Genomic DNA, 21,616 nt, shown 5'->3' with positions numbered 1-21,616 from the left:
GTGTTAGCTGCATGTTACATCCCTGGGACTTATGTATCTTATAACTGGAAGTTTGTACCTTTTAATTACCTCCTTCCAGTTTGCCCTTCCACAGCTCTCTGCCTCTAGTAACCATAAGTCTGATCTCTTTGAGTTTTTGTTTTTCCTTAGTTTCAATGTATAAGCGAGATCATAACATATTTGCCTTTCTCTGACTTACTATTTCACTTAGCATAATGTTTCAGTGGCCATCCATGTTGTCACAAATGGTAGGATTTCCACCTCTTTTTATGGCTGAATAATATTCCTGTGTGTGTATAGCTTCTTTATCCATCCATCCATCCATAGACACTTAGGTTATTTCCATGTCTTGGCTGTTGTTAATAATGCTGCTGTGAACATGGGGAGCGCAGATATATTTTCAAGTTAGTATCTTTGTTTGCTTTGGACATATTCCCAGAAGTAGAATCACCAGATCATATGGTAAGTTTATTTTTCATTTTTTGAGGATCTTCCATACTGTTTTCCATAGTGGCTGTACCAGTTTACAGTCACACCAAGAGTGTACAAGGGCTTTTTTTCTTCACATTCATATCAGCATTTGTTATCTCTTATCTTTTGATGGTGGTCATTCTGACAAGCATAAGGTGATATCTCATTGTTTTTTTAATTTGCATCTCCCTAATGCCTAGTGATGGTGAACATATTTTCATGTACCTGTTAGCTTTTCATGTATCTTCTTTGGAGAAATGTCTCTTCAGGTTCTTTGCCCTTTTTTAAAATGGGTTACTTGGGGTTTTTTGCTATTAAGTTATATGAGTTCTTTATATTTTTAGGATATTAATACTTATCATATATGTGGCTTGCAAATATCTTTTCCCATTCCATAGGTTGTCTTTCCACTCTGATGATGATTTCTTTTGCTGTGTGGAAGCTTTTTAGTTTTATTAGTCAACTTGTTTATTTTTTATTTCATTGCTTGTGCTTCTGTTGCTAGGTGTCATATCCCAAAAATTGTTACCAAGACCCATGTCAAGGAGCTTTATTCCTGTTTTCTTCTAGGAATTTCATGATTTCAGGTCATACATTTTTTAAGTCTTTAATCCATTTTGAGTTAATTTTTGTGAATGGTAGAAGACGTGGGTCCAGTTTTATTCTTTCACATATGAATATCCGATTGTATCAACACCAGTAATTGAAAAGGCTGGCTTTTCTCCATTCAGTATTCTTGAATCTTTTGTCAAATATTAGTGGACTGTGTGTGCTTGGGTTTATTTCTGGGCTCTTGATTCTGTTCCATTGGTCTATTTCTTTTTATGCAAATATGTGCTATTTTGATGACTATAGCTTTATAGTATAGCTTGAAATCAGAAAGTGATACCTCCTGCTTTAATCTTTTTTTTCCTAGGATTTGGGAAGGGGGTGCTATTCGGTGTCTTTTGTGGTCCCATATACATTTTAAGAGTGGTTTTTATACTTCTGTAAAAGAAAAAAATGCTATTGGAATCTTGACAGGGATTGCATTCAATCTATAGATGGCTTTTGGTAGAATTGACAGTTTAACAGTATTAATTGTTCCAGTGCATGAATACAGGATACTTTTTCATTTATTTGTCTTCTTCCTTTTCTTTCATCAGTGTCTTGTAGTTTTCAGAGTGGAGATGAGTCACTTGCTTACATTTATTTCTAAGTATTTTGTTTTTGATCCTATTGTAAATAGGATCAATTTCTTTTTCAGAAAATCTGTCGCTAAGTATATAGAAATGCTACTGATATTTGTATGTTCATTTTGCATCTTGTGACCTTACTTAATTTATTGATTACATCTAACAGTTTTTTGGTTGGTTGAGTCTTTAGGATTTTCTCTATATAAAACCATTTCAACTGCAAATAGGGACAATTTTTACTTCCTTTCTAATTCTGATACCTTTATTTCTTTTTCTTGCCTGATTGTTAGGACTTCTAGTACCATGTCTAATAGGAGTGGCGAAAAAAAAAAATAGGAGTGGCAAGATTGGACACCATTGTCTTGTTTCTGATTTAAGAGCAGAAACTTTCAACTTTTCGTCACTGAATGGGACATTAGCTGTGGGTTTGTCATGTAAGGCCTTTATTATGTTGAGATATTTCTTTTATGCCTAATTTGTTAAGAGTTTTTATCACAAAAAGATACTGAATTTTGTCAAATGCTTTTTCTGCATCTAGTGAGATACCATCATTCTTTTTTTTTTTTATTCCATTAATGTGATGTATCACATTGATTGATTTGCTGGTGTTGAATCATTTGTGCATCTCAGGGATTAGTCCCACTTGATCATGGTAAATGTTTCTTTTAATATGCTGCTAAATTTGGTTTACTAGTATTTTATTGAGAATTTTTGCATCTATATTCATGAAGGATAGTGACCTATAGTTTTGGGGGGGGGTGTTGCTTTTGCTTTATTTTGTTTTCTAGTAGTGTCCTTTTTCTGGTTTTGGTGTCCAGATAATGCTGGCCTCATAAAATGATTTTGGGAGTGCTCACTCCTGTTTGATTTTTTGAAGAGCTTGAAAAGGATTGGTGTTGATTCTTCAGAATTAAATGAAATTCACCAGTGAGGCCATCTGGGCCTGGGCTTTTTTTTTGTTGGGAGATCTTTGAGTACTAATTCAATCTTTTTACTAGTAATTGGTCTATTCAGATTTTCGATTTCCTTTTTTTTTCTTCCCTGATTCAGCCTTGGTTAGTGGTATGTTTCTAGAAATTTTTCCATTTCTTATAGATTGTCTGTTTGTTGGAGTATAATTGTTTGTGGTAACCTGTACAATCCTTTTCATTTCTGGGGCATCAGTGATGGTAATGTCTCCCTTTTTATTTATAGTTTTTGTTGACTTGGGTAAAAAATAAATTTTAATTTATAATAGAGGGTTTGCTATTGTCTTTACTTTTTAATGAAGTCCCAAAACCCTTGATCTGAAATGTTACATTTTATTTCTTGTTTTGTGAAATTTAGTGTTGAGTCGTTGGCCCTTGGTTTGAAAAGCTTAATCTCACACATTTGTATAGAATGTTTGGTGTCATGTCCTCTTGATAAATTTTTCATGGATTTTTGTTTCCTTTTCACCTTTTAAAACTTTCTTTCACAGTCTCACCCTAGAGAACACCAAGAGTATTCTAAATTATTTACCTCAATTTGTATTGCTTTAATAAAAGGTTCAATATTTAGGACTTTGGAATCTTCCTAGTACTTAGATATTTTTCTTTTAATCCTTAAGGGAACATCTTTATATTTTTTTTAGTCTTTTTTTTTTTTTTTTTTTTTGTAAAAAGCATCCCTAAAATAATCGAAGGTGGAAATTAAGTAATATTGTCCAATGGGAGTTATTCTTGAATGTTACAATTTAGTTACTTTTGCATTTTGAAGAACCAGAGCCAAAAATTAAAATGCTCATTAAAGTGGCATTGGAGAAATACCTTTAAATTCAATACTCAAACAGGTATTACTTAATAATGGATAAGCAAGTGGAAGAGATTTCATGGAAACAATTGGAAGTCATGAGGTATTCACTAGATATAATTTAAATACCATACAAGTGACTTCGTAGATGTTTAATCACTTAAATGTGTTTCAGTGGAGAATTTGTTTGGAAGTAAGATACTGAATCTTTTCCTTAAAAACAGCTGGATGCTGGGGCACCTAGGTGGCTCAGTTGGTTAAGCAGCTGCCTTTGGCTCAGTTATGATCCCAGGATCCTGGGATGGAGCTCAGCAGAGAGTCTGCTTCTCCCTCTGCCCCTCCCCATGCTGATGCTCTCTCTCTTTTGCTCTCTCTCTGTCAAATAAATAAAAATCTTAAAAAAAAAAAAAAAAAGCTGGAGGAAAACCAATTCATTATTTATTTATTGTCAAACAAAAGTAGTCCCATATATAAGAATTCTATTAGATTTATCCTTCATTTATCCAAGTAAAATTTTATTTTACCATTTTTAAAAGTGTTTAAAAATTCAGATTTTCCCTTTGCTTAATAAGCCATTTCCAAATAGAAAGTGCAAAGTGCATTGCAATGAAAATAGTTTAACTACTTCAAAGAATCAATATTAACACTCATTTGGGAACTGTTAACGTGCAAATTATTTACAACTATCTTATTGATTAACATTCGAAAAAAAGTTCAAAATAATTACATATTTTTCAGATACTTAAAAAAAGAACATGCAACTTAAAAAAAAAATACACTCTGAATTCATACATTTTACTAGATATTTAAACTAGCCTGTGTTGAAACTTGGATCTTTCTCCAAATCTATGCATATGGTCAAGAATTCTTTAATGATTTAGTTTGATTTTACTATTTTTTTAAATTTAACAATAATAATTTTTTACAGTCTGCTAGCTAGAGCAATAAAATGTCAATTTTATAAAATTCAAAAGATTTTCATGCTTATAAACAATTTTAAATTAATAAAAGATTCAGTTTATAATTTTAACATTAGTAGTTGTACATGAACTTTATTAAATTGTCATGAAATGCATTAACCCTGGATATGCTGTCAAGTAGGGTTCTTTGGCCCTGGTGTTAGTTTTTGAAACTTTTTTTTTCTAACTATTAGGAATGATTATATTACATGACTTTTATTTTTTAAAGTTTTAATAAATGTGTTTTTAATAGAAAAAAACAGTTATTTTGCCATTACTATATGTGTCTGTTGGAACCTTTTGTAAATCAATGATACATTATGGAACCTTAGTGATCTTAATTTTCCTATGTCTTTAAGTATTTTGCTATTTTCTGATCTTGAGAATTAATTCATTTTTTTTTCCAAATATGCCAAGTAAGGACTAAAATAATAAGTCAAGAGAAAAATGGAAGTGCCTAGAAGGATGATGCAATAGTGAAATAAGTCATCATTATATCACCTTCAGTTTTCTTATTGCATAGCCCATTATTCTATAACATTTTCATGAATGTTTAAAAAGTCTAGAGACAATCGTCTTTGTAGTCTTCCTATTCTAAGTTTTTAGTAAACACAATGGAGAACTCAGTATTTTTCATTTTCCATCTATAGCATCAAAGAAAAGAAAGTTGGCATAGGAAGATGCTTCAATTAGATGAATCAGAGGATGACTGCAAAGAGAATGATGGTAGTACTCTAGGCATGAATGATGATGGTGACATTGACTGTATAAGCAACATCGTTGACTGTTGTCTTCAGATGACAACATCCTAAATGGATTTTTCAAACTCAGGCATCAATGAGTGAACAATATAGTTCAACAATATAGTTCGTTTTTTTCCCAGGCTTATTGAGGTATAATTGACGTGTAATAACATTGTGAAAGTTTAAGGTGTCCGGTGTGATTATTTGATATGCATATACATAGCAAAATGATTATCATAATAAAGTTAGTTAATGCATCCATCACCTCATATTGTTCTCATTAACAATATATTTCTAAAGATAAAAAGGAAATACAGTATTTTATATAGTCAATTGATCAGTAAGAAGGGTTTGTTTCATCACTATTTTGTGACAAGAACCTCAATGGTCCTGTTTAGCTCAAAGGAATAATAACAGTATTCTTTCTTTTATGACGTTGACACATCCAGATTTATTTGAAATGCTTCATAAGTGGGCAAATATTGAAAACTGGGGTGTAATAAAAGAGACTGGAAGAAAATAGATGACTTGAAAATGAGATAATCCATTGTGTTGATCATTGTAATTGGTTTTAGTAAAACTAAAACTAAAAGATAAATATATTTGGCAATTATGGAACAAGGAAGATTTCTATCCTCTCTTCAGCATAATTATGAGCTGTTGAAGATTTCCAAAGTAACACATTTTGAATTATACAAGTACAAAGAGAAGACCCAGAAGTGGTGATAAAGCTTACCTCTTAGATTTACCAATCTGGAATTGGTACTTAGAAAATGTTTCCAGGTTCATGCATGACAGTTGATGAGCTGTCAGTTGCCCATTATGGATATGTTGTCTTTCAAAACCAGGAGGTTAATGGATTTAGTGTGTGTACATTTTTATTTAAAATTCTGATGTTGTTTCATAGTATCTCTTCCTTCTTACTCTGTTAATTATTCATAAATTGACTTAAATATTAATAAAATGTTTGTTGGACCCAGACGGTAATGGTGATGGTATTTTTCTTGGTATATTGAGGGTTAAACGAATCCATTAAAATTACAAAGAGCTGATTTTGATTTAGGATGGTAAATCTAAAATTGAGATTAAGTCACCCCTCCATATATGATTAAAGGTTACACTAAGCTTTTTGTCAAAGTCAGTTTTTCTAAAAATTTTATGGAACCACCTTATAAAAATGACAAGTAAGTTGAAACAAACATTGTTCAATCAGCTTTTATCACTGGGTAGGTTTTATTTTTTCTCCTTCATATACATGTATTTTTAGTGTTCATTAAAAAAATCTTTCTTGGGTTTGCCTGTCATATCTGCCAACGTAAAGTTTAAAGATAGGATATTAATATAACCTATTTTAGTTTCTTAAATAAATTTTTTCTTGTAAAATCTCATGAGAGTTACAAAACTTATGAGGCCTACATTTGTTCATTTATAATTTTTTTTCCTGCCTCCTCCTTACTTTTACTCTCTTTTGTTGTCTTTTACACACACACCCCCGGGCCCATAAACCAAATGTTGTGGATGATTCTGTTACCTTTGCAATGAAATCACTTAGCAGTATATGTCATATAAGCAAAGTCTCTTCCTTATTATATTTATGAAGAGACCATTGAGTATCTTTAAATAGACACGGGCTCTAATAAAATCATTCTTGAAGTTATGGACATGCAAGTAGGTACACTGATAAGCCATTGCATCACAGTATTTTGTAAAATACTCCAGTTTTAAAATATATTGCTTGCCAATCTCTCAAGAAGTCTGATTCTTAATAGTGTGTTGACATTTAGATATTTTTAACCAAATATACTCAAGTAGTGTTAAACATCTGGCAACATTCCTAAGTAATACATATATAAAATTTAAAAAGCAAACAAACTATAAGTTGGTGATTCAAAAATAATGTGGTTGTCTTTTTGCTAAAAGAAAATGAATCAGGCTAAAACTAACTTTAAATGATTTTAACTTTAAGAAGTCTATTTATTAGGTGGCAGTAATATTTTACATCATACCCTAATATCTATAGTCTTAGTGAGCTGTACTGTATCCAAGCACCTTGCCTCCTTTTGTTTCTTTTCTAAGAAATTTCTCAATTAAATTCTGTTCTTTATTATAGAAATATGAAAAGGCATGATTTGGGAAAGGTAGGAAGGATTGTTAATGATTTCTCCTGCTTCAGTTATTTAAAGGAAAGAAAAGGAAGTTATCTGAAGAAATTCGGCTCACTTAGTTCCCTGAAGAGTTTTAATAGTAGGATCTGAGTAAATTCAGGCTTTAGATAGTCTCAGAATTCCTTCTTTCTTCAGCATTTCATTTTTTGCTAGAACGATGGAAGGTATTACAACTGAGTGCTTCTGGAAGCAGCATCTCAGGAAATACTCTTTGATTTACAGATTCATCTTATTAAAAAATAGGTTTCTATCAGAAGGTCTTCCTCCCAGTTTCGTAATGGTGATGTTTATACAATTTAAAAAAAAATTAATGAAAAATAACCACATTGACTTAGAATTTTCTGAAAGCAATTATTCATCTTCCCTTCAAATCTATCCTAAATTTATTTCCTGCCCACTTTTCTACAGGATGATGTGATTACCTATTGTGTACACAGTTACATTTACACATATTATAGTAACTACATTTTTTTTTAAGATTTTATTTATTTATTTGACAGAAAGCAAGAGAGCACAAGCAAGGGAGATGGAGAAGCACGCTCCCCGCTGAGCAGGGAGCCCAATGCAGGGCTCGATCCCAGGACGCTGGGATCCTGACCTGAGCCAAAGACAGGCACTTAACCTACTGAGCCACCCAAGTGTCCCAGAAACCACATTTTCTGAACTAAGAAATTGGTACAAGTACCTTGACACATTTTTCTAAATTAATGATTTTTATTTTAAAACCTTACAAAACTTTTTCAAATCATGTATAATATTTGAATTTATTTATACTTATAATAGCGAAGTCACACAAAAAGAAATAGCATGGGTGGGGAAAAGGAGTATTTTCTGTGAGGAACACCTTAGAAACAGAGTTACGGGTTCACCTGTAACCTGTCTTCTGCTTCTGTTAGGAATGGACCACACATTAAAAGTTCTACATACAGCAAATGAGTGAAGATTTAAAAATGGATACATTAAGCCTCTGATAGACTTGATGAGCATCTAGAGAATCACTCTCTTCTGTTTCCAATAGGTCATGATAAAAATGAAGCCTGTGATTATACTTCAGTATTTATGAATATGACTAAGACTGTCACACTTTGCATAGGCCTACAAGATACTTGTCAGTGCTTCCATTTCTTTAAAAACAGAAATCCCACGGATTACTTATGGAATATGTAATGTTTCAAGAACGATGTCAGAAGTGAACCTAATCTGTAGTATTCAACCCTGCATCTAGCTCATCACATGAGTCCATGTCATGTGCATCTCTCTTTTTTTTTTCTGCACTTTTACTTTTTCCTTCATAAGCTCCCAGTAATGTAAGAAAGCTAATTCTAGCTCCCATATAGAGCTATGTCACTATAAAAGAGACTTAGCATCCTTATTGTTACTATGTGGAAAGTGCTCATGAAAATTCAGAAACTCAAAAAAAAAAAAGAAAGAAAGAAAGAAAGAAAGAAAGAAAGAAAGAAAGAAAGAAAGAAAGAAAGAAAGAAAGAAAAGAAAAGAAAGAAAGAAGGAAGAAAAGGGAGGGAGGGAGGCAGAGAGAGAGAGAGAAAGAAAGAAGAAAGAACGAAAGAAAGAAAAAGAAAGAAAGAAAGAAAGAAAGAAAGAAAGAAAGAAGAAAAGAAAGAAAGAAAAAGAAAGAAAGAAAGAAAGAAGAAAAGAAAGAAAGGAAGGAAAGAAAGAAAGAGAAAGAAAATTCAGAAACTCGGTGTGCTTTGGAAGACAGTTATATAACACCAAAGTATTTTCTTTAATTGATTTGATCACTTTAACAATATGGGTTAATTTATAGGACTTCCGGTAGCGATTTCCAATTTAATAGGAATGGCAAACTATGTTACTAAAGAGGTGGCTATAATGCATATATACGTATGTACGTTATGTTTTACATACATATACGCACACACATATATAGACTTACAAATACTAGATTCTTTTGCTTCTTGGTATCGTAACATAATATTAGTTATGCCTCTTCTTAACTTTTTTATTTTTATTTTCAGAACACCGCTGTTGGCATTTAATTGGAAACAAAAGATGAAGAAGGAGAAGCAGTGTATTCACTAAGGATTCTATCCGCCCGCCGCCGCAGACCTGTGTATTAAGGAATTCTGCTGCTGCTTCTTGTGGAATTGATCAGCTCTGTGGTCAAACTACTTTGGAATCTGCCTGCCTTTCCTCTTGTCACAGGGAACCCTGGTTGGAATGTAACCGTGCATCTCTGTCTGATGACTATGGAAGGTGATAAACTGACCCTCACTTATTAAAATTACATCTCACTCACCCACAGAAAACCATTCTTTAACGTGAATAGAAACCAAGCCCTTGTGAACACTTCTATTGAACATGACTCATGGAGAAGAGCTTGGCTCTGATGTGCACCAGGATTCTATTGTTTTAACTTACCTAGAAGGATTACTAATGCATCAGGCAGCAGAGGGCTCAGGTACTGCCGTTGACAAAAAGTCTGCTGGGCATAATGAAGAAGATCAGAACTTTAACATTTCTGGTAATGCATTTCCCGCCTGTCAAAGTAATGGTCCAGTTCTCAATACACATTCATATCAGGGATCTGGCATGCTGCACCTCAAAAAAGCCAGGCTCTTGCAGTCTTCTGAGGACTGGAATGCCGCGAAGCGGAAGAGGCTGTCTGATTCCATCGTAAATTTAAACGTGAAGAAGGAAGCTTTGCTGGCTGGCATGGTTGACAATGTGCCTAAAGGCAAACAAGATAGCACATTACTGGCCTCTTTGCTTCAGTCATTCAGCTCCAGGCTGCAGACCGTTGCTCTGTCGCAACAAATTAGGCAGAGCCTCAAGGAGCAAGGATATGCACTCGGTCATGATTCTTTAAAAGTGGAGAAAGATTTAAGGTGCTATGGTGTTGCATCAAGTCACTTAAAAACTTTGTTGAAGAAAAGTAAAGCTAAAGATCAAAAGCCTGATACCAATCTTCCTGACGTAAGTAAAAACCTCATCAGAGACAGGTTCGTAGAGTCACCACATCATGTTGGACAAAGTGGAACAAAAGTCATGAGCGAACCGTTGTCATGTGCTGCCAGGTTACAGGCTGTTGCAAGCATGGTGGAAAAGAGGGCTAGTCCAGCCACTTCGCCCAAACCTAGTGTTGCTTGTAGCCAGTTAGCGTTACTCCTTTCAAGTGAAGCCCATTTGCAGCAGTATTCTCGAGAACACGCTTTAAAAACGCAAAATGCGAATCAGGCAGCAAGTGAAAGACTTGCCGCCATGGCCAGATTACAAGAAAATGGCCAGAAGGAGGTTGGCAGTTTCCAGCTCTCAAAAGGAATGTCAAGCCATCTCAATGGTCAGGCGAGAACATCATCGAGCAAGCTAATGGCGAGCAAAAATACAGCGTTTCAGAACCCGATGGGTGTTGTTCCTTCTTCCCCCAAAAATGCAGGCTATAAGAACTCACTGGAAAGAAACCATCTAAAACAAGCTGCTAATAATAGTTTGCTTTTACATCTTCTGAAGAGCCAGACCATACCAAAGCCGATGAATGGACATAATCACAGTGAGAGAGGAAGCATCTTTGAGGATAGTAGTACCCCTACAACCATCGATGAGTACTCGGATAACAACCCTAGTTTTACAGATGATAGCAGTGGTGACGAAAGTTCCTATTCCAACTGTGTTCCCATAGACTTGTCTTGCAAACATCGAATTGAGAAACCAGAACCTGACCAGCCTGTTTCTCTTGATAATTTAACCCAGTCCTTGCTAAACACTTGGGATCCCAAAGTCCCCACTGTAGACGTCAAAGAAGATCAAGATACCTCAAAGAATTCTAGGCTCAATTCGCACCAGAAAGTGACTCTTCTTCAGTTGCTACTTGGCCATAAGAATGAAGAAAGTGTAGAAAGAAACAGCAGCCCCCAGGAAGTACTCGGCGATGTGACCAAGTTCGGTAGCCAGAACTTCGCGAGGACTTCCGTAATAGAGAGCCCCAGTACGAGCAGGACTACCCCCGTGAGCACTCCTCCTTTACTTTCCTCCACAAAAGCAGAGTCTCCCATCAACCTTTCCCAACACTCTCTGGTCATCAAGTGGAATCCCCCACCGTTCGCCTGCGGCTCCCAGGCTGAAAAGCCAGCGACCTCCGCGTCGAACCCCCTGATGGACCTTACAAAGAGCAAAGACCCGCTGGGAGAGAAGCCGGCCCACAGCGAGGGCGCACAGAACTCCGCGACCTTCAGTGCCAGCAAGCTGCTGCAGAACCTGGCTCAGTGCGGAGTGCAGGCGTCCGCCCCGGGAGAGGAGCAGCGGCCTAGCAAGCAGCTGCCGAGCGTGAACGCGGACCGGCCCCTGGGCGTGGTGGAGAGGCTGAGTAGCCCTCTGCTCTCAAACAAAACCAACGCGGCGGAAGACAACAGGGCGTTCGGCAGTCCAGCGGCAGGCCCCGAGGCGGGACTTTCTGGCTCCGAGATCGAGAATCTGCTGGAGAGGCGCACTGTCCTCCAGCTGCTCCTGGGGAACCCCAACAAAGGGAAGGGCGACAAGAAAGACAAGACTCCTCTGAGAGATGAAAGTGCTCAGGAACACGCGGACAGGGCTTTGAGCGAACAGATACTGACGGTGAAAATAAAATCCGAGCCCTGCGATGACCCGCGCAGCCCCAGTCCGAGCGTGCGCCTGAGCCCCGACGCCAGGGGCGCCCCGTTCCCAGGGGCGGCGCCTCCCGCGCAGAGGAGCGCGCCCGACGGTCTCAAGGCGGAGCCCGTTTCACCGCAGGATTTCTCCTTCTCCAAGAACGGCCTGTTGAGTCGGCTGCTGAGGCAGAACCAGGAGAGTTACCTGGCGGAGGAGGGGGACGGCAGCCGCAGGAGCGGGGAGCTGGCGCTCCTGGAGGCCAGGACCCTCTGCGTGGTCCCCAAGAAGAGGAAGCTTTATAGCGAGCCCTTGGAAAACCCGTTTAAAAGGATGAGGAACAGCGTAGCTGACGCCGCCGACAGCCACGGCGCCCCGGAGGGGCTGTACGGGCCCCCGCTGAGCCAGCAGGAGCTGAAATGCAGCAGAAGTGATCTTGAGTTCAAATTCCCCGGCAGCCAGGGCCCCGCGGGCGACGCCGAGCACCGCGCGTGGGCCCGAGAGAGCAAGAGCTTCAACGTCCTCAAGCAGCTGCTCCTGTCGGAAAACTGCGTCCGGGATCTGTCCCAGCACAGGAGCGGCTCCGCCGGGGAGGGCAGGAGGAAGGGACACCGAGGCGCGGCGGGCGGCGGCAAGCCCGAGCTGAGCATTCCGGCCCTCGACGGGCTGCTGTACGGCCCCGCGCAGCCCGGCGGCTGCGGGGACAGCAGGACGGGCCCCGGCCCCCGCCCCCGCCCCCGCCCCCGCCCCCGCCCCGGCCCCGGCCCCGGCCCCCGCCCCTGCCCCTGCCCGGCGCGCGCCCCGCCCAGCCCCCCCTTCCCCGAGCCCGGGGGCTGCGCGGGCTCCAGGCCGGAGCCGGGGCCAGCGAACGGCTGTGCGGGCGGCGCCGGCGACAAGGGCCCCATTAAGTGGGTCATCGCCGACGCGGACAGGAACGGGTACGAGAGGGACTGCCCGCGGCTGACCAAAACCAACCCCATCCTCTACTACATGCTGCAGAAAGGGGGCGGCCCCGTCGCCGGCCGGGACACGCAGGACAAGGACGCGTGGGGGGAGCCCTCGTCCGCGGAGAGCGTCGCGCAGGTCACGGTCAAGGAAGAGTTCCTCCCCGCGGCGGAGACCAGGGCGGCCGGCTTCAGCCTGAGAGGCCCCTACAGCAGCCCCCCGGGGAGGAGCGCCCCTCGCCCGCACAGCGCGGACGGGGAGGGGTACGGACTGCTGGGAAACGTGCTGGCCATCAAGAAAGAGGCCGAGTGAAACGTACCCGCCATCCAGCTCCCGATCTTCTCTTTCCTTGTCTTTTCTTTTCTTTTTTTTCTTTTTTTTTTTTTTTTTTTTTTTGCAAACTGCTTAGTATGAACTTGCGACCTGTATAAATAAGAGCATGATTTGAGAAAAGCATGGTATAACTGAAACTCTTTTCATTTCGAGAAGCATTGGTTGCTGGTGATGTCTAAATATGCACACTACTTTTTTGCTTTACGTTAGATGTCATGAGGAAACTACTGAACTAGCAAATTGGTTGTTTAACACTCTGTATGCACCAAACAACAACTGTGAGTAGCCTATGAATGAAAATCTTTTATAATCCAGTAATAGGCGTAAATTAAAATGTAAATCTCCATCCATAGTGGATTAATGCATTTTGCTGCCTTTATTAGGGTACTTTATTTTGCTTTTCAGACGTCGGCCTACATAACACATTTGTTTTTAAATCCAAATTGTTCAATGACTCTTTAAATATTAATCGTTGAATTAAAAAAAAGAACCTAATTCACTTCTCATTATCCGATTCAGAAATAAATTAGAAAAAATATGCTTACATTTTTCACTTTTGCTAAAAAAAAAAAAAAGAAGAAGAAGAAGAAGACGTATTTATTTTTAACTCTTGGAAGGGGTTTTGTGGTTCCCAATGTGTCTGCCCCACCCCAGTCCTTTTCAATATGTATTTCTTTAAACCTTGTACTACTTAGTAAAAATTGATTACAATTGATGGAAGTTTGATAGATCCTTAAAAAAAGGCAGATTTCCATTTTTGTATTTTAGCTACTTTACTAAATTAATATTCCTCCTTTTACAGAATTAGGAAAGTTAACCATTTACCTTCAGGTGGTTTCCTGAATAGTTGACTATTTAAGAAGTTGTTTTTAACAGAAGCAAAATGGCTTTTCTTTGGACAATTTTCACCATCTCTTGTAAAAGTTACTTCTCACCATTTCTGTGGTACCTGTGAGTCTTACGACCAGGGTTTCTTAAAAGCTGGACTCAGACCACCTGCATTAGAATCATCTGGAGCACTTGTTTTAAAATGCAGATTCCTAGGCAGCATCTCAGATCTACAGATCAAGAATCTCTGCTAAGTGGACCTGGGAATCTCCCAGCTGCATCTTAACACACTTCCTAGATGTTTCTTCTGCACACTCAAGTTTGAGAACCATTGCTTATGACTTTTCTCAGAACACAGGACTGTAAAAAACAAACAAACAAAAAACCAAACTACTTGATGCCTATATTTTCCCCAATACAGTTATACATCAACTCAAAATTTGCAATATTGTAGTTCATATATAACCGTTATGTCTTTGGAAATCGGGTTCAGAATACTTTTTATGACAAAAAAAAAAAAATTGGGTGGAGGGGACAACTTTCATATCTGGCTCAACATCTCAGGAAAATCTGTGATTATTTGTGTGTTCTAATGAGTAACATCTACTTAATTAGCCTTAGGGATGGAATAACAGGGCCACTTACCAAACTCAGGTGATTCCAGGATGGTTTGGAAACTTCTCCTGAATACATCCTTAGTTTCTATTAAAATCATTGTCCTAAGAACATTGCTGACCAAGACAAAAATATTTCTCTCAAACCCAAGAAAGGCACTCAACTCAGATTGACTAAAGAGAAAAGTACAGAGGGCACATATACATGACAAAGTTGCACACAGTCCCTCCATTGGTCCTACTCTTTTAAAATTGCAATTAAGACATAAACATTGATGTTCTCTTGGAAGAACTTCTTATCGAGCCACATGGGGTTTTGATCTTGAAACAAGTCCCTATGTTTTAAGTTCAGCTTTCACAGTCCACAGTTTGTTCACCAGATAATACTTTTGTTTTTAAAAGTGAACCAGGTTTGCAACTGACCTATCAAAAAATTGTTATATAATCAACTATTAATTAGAAGGAAATCTATTTGAAGTTGTTCTACTTGAAGTTGTTTCTAAGATTTTTTATATTAAAAATGGGCGTTATTTCCTATATGATCTAAAACCCTAAATGATTATTTTTTTCTCAAAATGATTTGTAAATAGTTACTGGATATATTATAAAACAATAGTCAGGAGTGAATATTATGCTACATCATGGAGAGATGAAGGCGTATGCTTATTCTGAAGTGAAAATCCCACTGGCCAGTGAATATATTCTATTCCATCCCATATTGACTCTGTGACAATCTTATTGTCTCCACCATATAAATAAGTTTTTAAGCAAGTCATTTTTTTTTTTTTCCTGCCATTGTGAAAGGTCTGCAGCCTTAGAGGTATGCTAGAAAAATTGTTGGTATTCCCCTTTGGTCGGGGGAAAATGGGCTTTCACAAGGGAGTGAAATTTAGGTCAGGGAAAAGAGTATCAAGGGCCAGCATTGCTATCTTTTTGTTTGTTTCTTTGATTGGTTGGTTGTTTTTGTTGTTGTCATTGTTAACAGTTAAAGGAATGAGGATATGTAATACGTAGATAAACATGACCAGAAGAATGATGTTCTGATTTACTAGAGAATGTCCCCAGTTTGACTTTAGGGTGATTTTAAAGAACAGTCAGAAAGGGCATACATCCATAACTTCACTTTGTTTATGCATATGTAGTTACAAGACGCGCATACACACGTTTTCAAGGACTATTTTAGATATCTAGACAATTTCTTCCCGATGAAGTCGTTTGTGAAAGGGTACTACAGCTCTCATTGACATCAGTAAGGTAGCATTACCTGTTTATTCTCTGGTACGTGTTACAGAAGAGTAAACTGGTGAGAGTATATATTTTATATATATATATATATAATATGTATATATATATATATTGACTTGTTACATGAAGATGTTAAAATCAGTTTTTAAAGGTGATGTAAATAGTGATTTCCTTAATGAAAAATACATATTTTGTATTGTTCTAATGCAACAGAAAAGCCTTTTAACCTCTTCAGTTTCTGTATATTCCATGTATAAGTGTAAATATAATCAGACAGGTTTAAAAATTGTGCATGATGTATACAGTTGCAAGTCTGGACAAATGTATAGAATAAACCTTTTATTTAAGTTGTGATTACCTGCTGCATGAAAAGTGCATGGGGGACCCTGTGCATCTGTGCATTTGGCAAAATGTCTTAACAAGTCAGATCAGATGTTCATCCCAACATGACAGTATTCCATTTCTGGATATGACTTCTGTGGTTTAAGCTTTGTGAAAGAATGTGCTTTGAATCCAAGGGTCTTAAAACTTTTTAAAATCAAGTCAACCACTTTTCAACATTAAGAGTTCACACAACTACTTTCATGAATTTTTTAATCCCATTGAAAATGTAATATTATACCAGGAGTATTCCAGTCTGCTGGAATACAGGGACATTACCGTTCATATGAATTTTGGGGTTTACACAACCAATTTTAATGCTATCGGCTTAGTAATATAATTTGTCATTTTTATTAGAAATTTAATTTCTTCATGTGATATCATGAAACTGTACATACTGCGGTGTGAATTTTTTTTGTTTTGTTTTTTAATCTTTTAGTGTTTACTTCCTGCAGTGAATTTGAATAAATGAGAAAAAATGCATTGTCTATGGTTTCAAATGACTGTTATTTTGTGGGTTTTCTCTGGTTTTTAGGTCTTCCATAAATATAAAACTCTCTGGTCATGGAAATAGCAAGTCTTCAAGACTGCTTTACCCTTCTCAGGAAAAGAAGGAAAATGAAAAGAGAAGAAAAAGAAGGTGGCCATGAGTTAATGTATCTAGAGGCAGGGCAATTGAAGCATAGCTCAAAAAGACAACCAGCCTACCTAGCCTCACTTCTGTTATTTGGTGTGTAACTGAATGATCACTGGAGATTTTCAAAGTGGGAAGAATTTGTGAGTGTTCAGAAATAAAGATTTGATAAATTTTATTAGGTTTTCATCCAGTTTTCACTGAGTGTTATGTTCATTTTAAATTTTAAAAAAGGGCACCTGGGTGGCTCAGTCTGTTAAGTGTCTGACTCTTGATTTCGGCTCAGGTCATCATCTCGGGGTCATGGGATCTAGCCAGCCCCAGGTTGGACTCTGTGCTCAGCAGGGACTTTGCTCAAGATTCTCTCCCTTGCCCTCTGCCTCTCCCCCCACTCCTCCCCCCCACCTGCTTGATCTCACTCGCTCTTTCTCTCTCTTTAAAAATACATAAGTATTTTAAAAACAGAAAATAAAGGTCTTCAGTCATCTCCCCAAAATGAACATATATGTGTGTGTACCCACACATCTATATGTAAATATATATGTATATAGTAATTAGTAGTTAACCATGCTAAGCAAAATATGTAATAAGTAATGGAGACCAATTTATTTAGGAAAAAAGGAATTCTTGTAACCAATGGCCTGGGAACTTGTATTTTTACATATATATTATTAATGATAATTTAGGAGGAAGGCATTTTCCCAAAATGAAGGTCTATTTTCTGGCACTAAAATAAGTCTGTAATGAAAATTCTGCAGCTACTATCCCAACGTTTATAAGTATTGTCTAAAAAAATAACTGAGGAGCAGAATGCATTCAGCTATTCTGTTATTAAAATATTGAAGTTACACTTTGTGATAATATATGGATACCATCGTTAGCATCAAAAGATGGATGCACAACCATGTTTTGTTTTATTTATTGATTTATACTGTGAAAATACATAACAAGACCATTGAGTAATTGCCTAGTAAGGGTTTCTTTTATTTTAGTTTATTTTTATTTTTATTGTTTTAGTTTGGTTGTTTATTTAAGTAATCTCTACATTACTCTACATCCAGCATGGGGCTTGAACTCGTCACCCCCACGTTCGAGAGTCTGCATGCTCTTCCAACTGAGCCGGCCAGGCACCCCCCAAGGGATTTTTAAGAAGAGAACAACAACTTAGTTGTTCACTTCACTACAAGATAGGGCCAATGACTTAAACATGGAGAGTCTTTATTAATCAGAATTTTTTCTACCACTGGTATCAGTAAACTGTGACCTATTTGGTTATTTAAAAAAAAAAAAAAAAAAAGTAGGTTTTAAATGTTTGTTACTAAGCATGTCACTTTTTGTTTATTCCATGAAACTTAGAGGACCTGGTAAGGGTTGGTGGAGGGATCTATTACAGTACAGTAATATTTACAACATCTTAAAGATGTTCATCGATAAGTTAAAGACTCCTGCTCTGAAAAACCAAAATTAATGTACTCCTTGTTTTTACCAGAATAATTGGAAATAAAATTCAAGTCTTATAAATGTCAGTCCTGAGGAAGTGCTGCCGCACTTGAGAGGTCCTCTCTGAGTGTCTAACAAGCAATATGTAAACTCGAATTTTAAAATAGTGTACTTCTGCAGTCCGGCGCAGCAAGAGGATTTTTGAGCCATTCCAAGCAGTCTTTTTACAGCCTTTTCATTTTCACAAATACCTAGACAAATTCTATTTTCCAGCCTTTGCTTTTACTAAGTTTCATTGGTAGGTGCTCTAAACTTTGACAAAAGTCTGTGACCATTTTGGACTGTTTTACTCATTTTTGCTGATACAACATTCACCTGTGAAATCACTTCTGGAAAAGGAAGTGGCCTACCACGTCTGGATGTTGTAGCCTGTGTTTTTCAAAAACCATCAACAGGATCACAGAGGAGAGCCAGAGTGCGAATACATTGTCTGAGGTTATCTTTTCCCTTAGCTAATGAATAAGAAATGATAATTTAAGGATATAGTAGTTAGATGATTTTCTCCAAAAACCACAGCTTTCCCTAAAGACTGGAAAGGTTGCCTGTGGCAGCCATTACAGGTAATCATTTGATAAGCACCGGGCAAATCCTTGGAAGACTGTTAGCACCCCATTGGGTGTGCCAGCTAGCCTTGCTACATCCCCTGGTGTGCCTTCTGACTTCTGGCCCGGCCTGCATTTTCACATTTTTAGCTCATTCTCTCATCATCCTAACACCTTTCTGCCCATCATCACAGAACATTCCAATGTTCATACCTTCCCAAGAAGAATTCTCTATTTACTGAGCACATCTGCCTTCTTGGCCTCAGTGCCGGCAGTCATATGACACTGTCTGCCTAAAATACCTCCCACCTTTGCCCTCTTGTCCCCATTCCCAGATTTGTAAACTTATACTTCGCTTTAAAACTTCACAAGTATTACCTCCTCAAAGAAGCCCTCCCTCTGTGATTCCTCTGGGGCAAAGTGTGCTGTTCGGGCCTGTGTAATCCCATAATGCTTTATGTGGACTCCCTCGAGGCAATCATTAGCTAACAACATACCTTGTATTCCTTCTGAAGGCAAGAAGTGTATGTCCTAAATCTTACATGCAAGTCCCAATCCTGATGCATAGCAGTTAACTCAGTAACACGGATGCCTCGTCAGGAAATGAATGAAAGGCAATCTCTTCTTACACAAAAAATGAAAGGCTGCCTCCCCTCGCCAGTCTGGGACATGAACAAAGTAATTTATGTGGTAGGGACACATCCATTCCCCTGAAGCAATGGCCAGCCTCCTCAGCCACCTCTGGCCCTAGACCATGTTTGTGGTCCAGCCCACGCATCCTCCCTTCTGCTTTCTCTAGTCTATGGAAATGCAGTCTACTAGGAAATTCCTGATACTTAGAGGAGCTGGTTCTTGAAAGCAGAATGGAAACTGCGGTTTTGCCAGTAAAAGGCTAATCACCTGCTTGCTGTACCCCATCTTCCTACAAATAACAGTGAGCATCTTAGAAGTTGTGCCTTTTAGCAAAGAAGCTCTCGACCCTTCCAAACACCACCTCTGTGCTGAGATAGGCCCGAGGCAAGCATTCGTGGCTTCTCCCGCCACCAATCATGAATGTGTTTATGTTCCAGAGGGTTACATTTGTCCGAACTATCCAGGCAGGACATGCTGTCTTGATGAGTTTGGTATGACTAACTCCTTGATGGTGAGACCCTCACCAGGGTAGGAGCTAGAATTATTAGAATAGAATAAGCTATTTCAGATTCTCAAGGGAATCTGGGCCCCTGAGGTGAGAATATGCAAGAAACTAGTGCCACATATGAACTAGTCCCCTAAAATGAATATTCCTTCATCAGAGGACTTTGATGACAGTAACATAGCTATAAAACCAAATCACCAGGTTTTAAGAGTATTAGAAAAGTAATAGGTACAGTGATTTGTTAGGTGTGGAATAAAAGTGTGTTAAATTGATGTGAAAGCAGAAACATCTCATGTGTGGAACTGGACAGACAGATGTCATTTCCTTTTATTCTGATATAAAGTTAAAGTAATAAACATGTTCATTTTTAATTATTGCATTCTATTCAGAAAAACTGCATTTCCTGTTCCCAGCCCCAAGAGAAGAAATAAGGCCTTTGTGGAAATCATGCTCGTTATATGCCTAAATGGCCTTAAGGATTAGCAAAATAGTATTAAAGATAAAGTGATCACAAGAAAGTTATACTCCAGGACTTTCTTTTGCTCCAAATTGAAGCTGTTTGTAATGGGAGGAAGGTTCTAAGAAGCCAAGGGTCTTAGAATAGTCAAAGTACAACTTTCTAAAATAATGACGACATTGATGCCAGTAGGTGAATGGCATCATATAGGATTTAGAGGCTTCTTTTTCTCCTCCTCCTCCTCCTCCTCCTCCTCCTCCTCCTCCTCCTCCTTCTTCTTCTTCTTCTTCATGATTTTATCTATTTCTTCATTAGAGACACAGAGAGAGAGGCAGAGAATGAGGGAGAAGTAGGCTCCCTGTAGGGAGCTTGATGTGGGACTTGATCCCAGGACCCCAGAATGACAACCTGAGCCAGGCAGATGCTCAACCACTGAGCCACCCAGGAATCCCTAAAGGCTGTTTCTGATCACCAAGTGAACTCACTCAAGCAGTAATATAGGCCAGAGCATCCTATTTATATTTATCAGATTGCTTTCTCAATCTCTCTCTTTCCCCCCTCTCTCTTTCTTTCTCTCCTTTTCTTTCTAAATATATGATAGATTTATAGAGGTATAATTCGCATACAGTATAATTCACCCATTTAAAGTATATAATTCAAGAAAAAATAAATAAATAATAAAGTATATAATTCAATGGTTTTTAGTATATTCATAGAGTTATTATAATCTCTAGAAACATTTTCCTCACTCCCAAAAGAAACTCCATTTCTTTCTATTGTCTTAGATAACTACTAAATCCAGTTGCTGTCTCTGTAAGTTTATATATCCTGAACATTTCATATAAATGGAATTATATATGATCTTTTGTGGATGGCTTCTTTCACTTAGCTTAATGTTTTCAAGGTTTATTCATGTTGTTGCATGTATCAGTACATCAATATTTTTTATTGATTAATCATTTCCCATTTTATGTATGCCACATTTTACTTACCCATTTATCAGTTAATGGACATTTGGGTTGTTTTCGTGTTTGTCTATAATGAATAATTGGGGATCCCTGGATGGCGCAGCGGTTTGGCGCCTGCCTTTGGCCCAGGGCGCGATCCTGGAGAC

The 21,616-nt window shown here is 38.1% G+C and overlaps 1 protein-coding gene across 7 annotated transcripts in view; it reads left to right on the top strand.

Moving 5' to 3' along the window:
* The window catches only part of NRIP1 (nuclear receptor interacting protein 1), a 99,035-nt gene extending 82,316 nt beyond the window's left edge, over positions 1 to 16,719 (top strand). For all 7 annotated transcript variants that reach the window (XM_077878828.1, XM_077878826.1, XM_077878825.1 and 4 more), the window contains one exon: positions 9,281 to 16,719. In XM_077878828.1, the coding sequence (XP_077734954.1) occupies positions 9,624 to 13,142 (3,519 nt within the window). In that variant the 5' untranslated portion in view covers positions 9,281 to 9,623 and the 3' untranslated portion in view covers positions 13,143 to 16,719. The remainder of the gene's footprint in view (positions 1 to 9,280) is intronic.
* The last annotated feature ends 4,897 nt before the right edge of the window (positions 16,720 to 21,616 follow it).

This window comes from Canis aureus, chromosome 30, assembly GCF_053574225.1.
Source record: "Canis aureus isolate CA01 chromosome 30, VMU_Caureus_v.1.0, whole genome shotgun sequence".
NCBI lineage: Eukaryota > Metazoa > Chordata > Mammalia > Carnivora > Canidae > Canis > Canis aureus.
Note: the sequence above shows the minus strand (reverse complement) of the source record. Positions and strands in the feature narration are given on the sequence as shown.